This window comes from Argentina silus (assembly GCF_951799395.1).
Source record: "Argentina silus genome assembly, chromosome: 7".
Taxonomy (NCBI): Eukaryota; Metazoa; Chordata; class Actinopteri; order Argentiniformes; family Argentinidae; genus Argentina; species Argentina silus.
In genome coordinates, this window is record NC_139661.1 from 15,042,917 (window position 1) to 15,045,416 (window position 2,500).

The following is a 2,500-nucleotide window of genomic DNA, read 5'->3' on the forward strand; positions in this document are numbered from 1 at the left end:
GGGAGGGTTGGCTGTCCCATCCGAGAGAGTCACAGGGCTGTAGGGAAGGTCACTGTGACTGTGGCACGGAGCTCTGTCTGGCTCTCGTACCCCCCTGCCCCCGCACATACACACACACACACACACACACATGCACACACACACACGCACACACACACACACACACACACACACACACATTCACACACAATATCAATCTTTGTTCATTACTCATGATTGAACCCACAAGGCCGGCCTATAGAAACAGCCCTGTCAACTCACAGCCATTCCCTATAGAGGCCGCAGCACATCATCCCAGAGACAGAGATACCATGATGACAAAGACCAATTTTAGTTACTGGGTTCCAGTTCCACAAGTAGTTTGAACTGGTAAGAAACCAACTGTATTTTAGCATCATTACTTACAATTTATGTAAATTGCCTTTTTTTTTGTTTTTAGTAAAGGCCATAGAATTTAGGTAGAAAATCGTCCCCCGATTTCTACCTCCACCAGCCTCCCCTGGTACACAATTACAAAGCACTCATACGTGCTACTGCATACAGGGAGCATGACGTGAGCCACAGTAAAAGGCACAATCTTCATGAAAGAGAGGTGACGCAAAAAATGATAACCTTCTCCTCCACAGACCTAAACTAATCTCCTGTAGATAGAGAGAGGTTTAGAGAGGAAGAGAGGACAGCGATAAGTTCCTCAAGGACATCTCGCTAAAGACCAACAATGTTCTCAGTGAGTCTCTAGGGCATCTGTCTCCCATTTAAAGAGGATAGAAACCAGGATTTAGTCAGTCCCCCAGAGGTGGGGAGTTTAAAAAAGTGGATAAAGTCACCACACTTACTGTTGTGGTTTCTAGGACACACACGTACACACGCACACACACACACAGACACACACAGACACACACACACAGACACACACAGACACAGACACAGACACACACACACACACACACACACACACACACACACACACACACACACACACACAGGGGAGTCAGATAAGATGCTCTGAGCATGTTTCTGCTCAATTTGACTTTGCAGACAAAGTGCATGATTCAAGTACAGATTGACTGCGATGATGACAATATTCTCCCAGCTGAACGAGTCTACATGATTGTACTGTAGCTTCCCCTGTTGTCTGAAAATCAATGGACATGGAGACACAGCAGATATCTGTGCTCTCACGCAGGACTGGTCTTTTGACGTAATGGCAAAGCCACACAGCAGTGCCCTGCATAAGTAATGGGACAGTGAAGCATTCAAATACTAAACATGAGTGCTTCATTTGGACATTTGATGAATCTGTCCCATTTCTTTTGGGTACCCTGAAACCCTGGGGACTGTGCATAAAAATTTTTGTTATTTCTGAATGGTGAAACCAATAAGTGCACAAATACAATCAAATAAAAGCTGAGAATCTCTACTTTAACCTCAGAGTAAAATCCAAACCTTTGGAGTGTAGAGCCAAAAGGAAAAAAAAAGACTTCACTGTCCCATCATTTACGGTGTTAAGATGGCCCCCCCACCCCCCCACCCCCCACCCAGACCCACCTTCAGAGCAGATGTCCCCGCTGCGGCCCAGGTTACAGTGGCACCGAGACCCTCCGCTGTCATAGTCGCTAAGGCAGAAGCTGTCGGGGGGGCACACGGTGTCCTCACAGGCCAGCTCGTACAGCCTGGGCACAGGGCCCTTCCACTGGGTCATAGGGGCCGTGGGGGTGGGCGGCGGGAGGGTGGTGGAGGAGGTGGTGGTGGTGGGGGGAGGGACGGTGCTCAGGTCTGTCTGAGAGGTGTCCATGTCATCGAAAAAGAAGAAGGAGGACGTGGTGGAGAGGGGGGAGGAGGAGGAGGGGGAGGAGGAGGAGGTGGGGAGGGTAGCATTGGGCACGGAAGTGCCCATCCTATAAATGACGTTCCGGCCGGGCTGGGAGGGCGGTGTTCCGGAGCGGGATCGTAGCTGGGATCTGCGGTTGTCTTCTTTGATGCCAGGGAACGGCTTCAGCTGTGAAAGACGAGGGAAGATTTCCTGAGAGGAAGTTTGTCTTGGAAAAGGGAAAGCTGCATCGTAATAGGAATAAAGAGGATAACATACACTTGGAGATGAATACGATGGCTATAGTAGTTAGCTAGCTAGCTAGATGAGTTATTCACAACCAAAGTCACTTGAGACAAGGTTTGAATACCCAAGGTACAACAGGGGAGGCTGGTGGAGGTAGAATTCGGAGGCCGGGCTCATTGTCATGCATGGAGCGGAATGAGGAACGGTATCAAACACACGGGCGTTTAATACCATTCCTCATTCCAATCCATGCATGACAATGAGCCCAGGCCTCCGATTTCTACCTCCGCTGACATACAAATAACCCACCTCCTCAATGAAGATATCGTAGTCGGAGTCATCGACGTCAAATCCGTCCTCGTCTCTGATCTTGGAGTCTGTGATGTAACGCTGGCCGTAGCTTCCGCTGCCTAACTCAGCTGTGCCTGTAGGGACGGACAGCGT

At 49.3% G+C, this 2,500-nt stretch overlaps 1 protein-coding gene across 1 annotated transcript in view; it reads right to left on the reverse strand.

Annotated features, from left to right (window-relative positions):
* The window catches only part of egflam (EGF-like, fibronectin type III and laminin G domains), a gene marked incomplete at both ends in the record, with an annotated part of 29,353 nt that overhangs the window by 9,082 nt on the left and 17,771 nt on the right, over nt 1-2,500 (reverse strand). The window contains 2 exons of the mRNA XM_083673754.1: nt 1,549-1,999; nt 2,366-2,481. Coding sequence (XP_083529880.1) covers nt 1,549-1,999; nt 2,366-2,481 — 567 coding nt within the window. The remainder of the gene's footprint in view (nt 1-1,548; nt 2,000-2,365; nt 2,482-2,500) is intronic.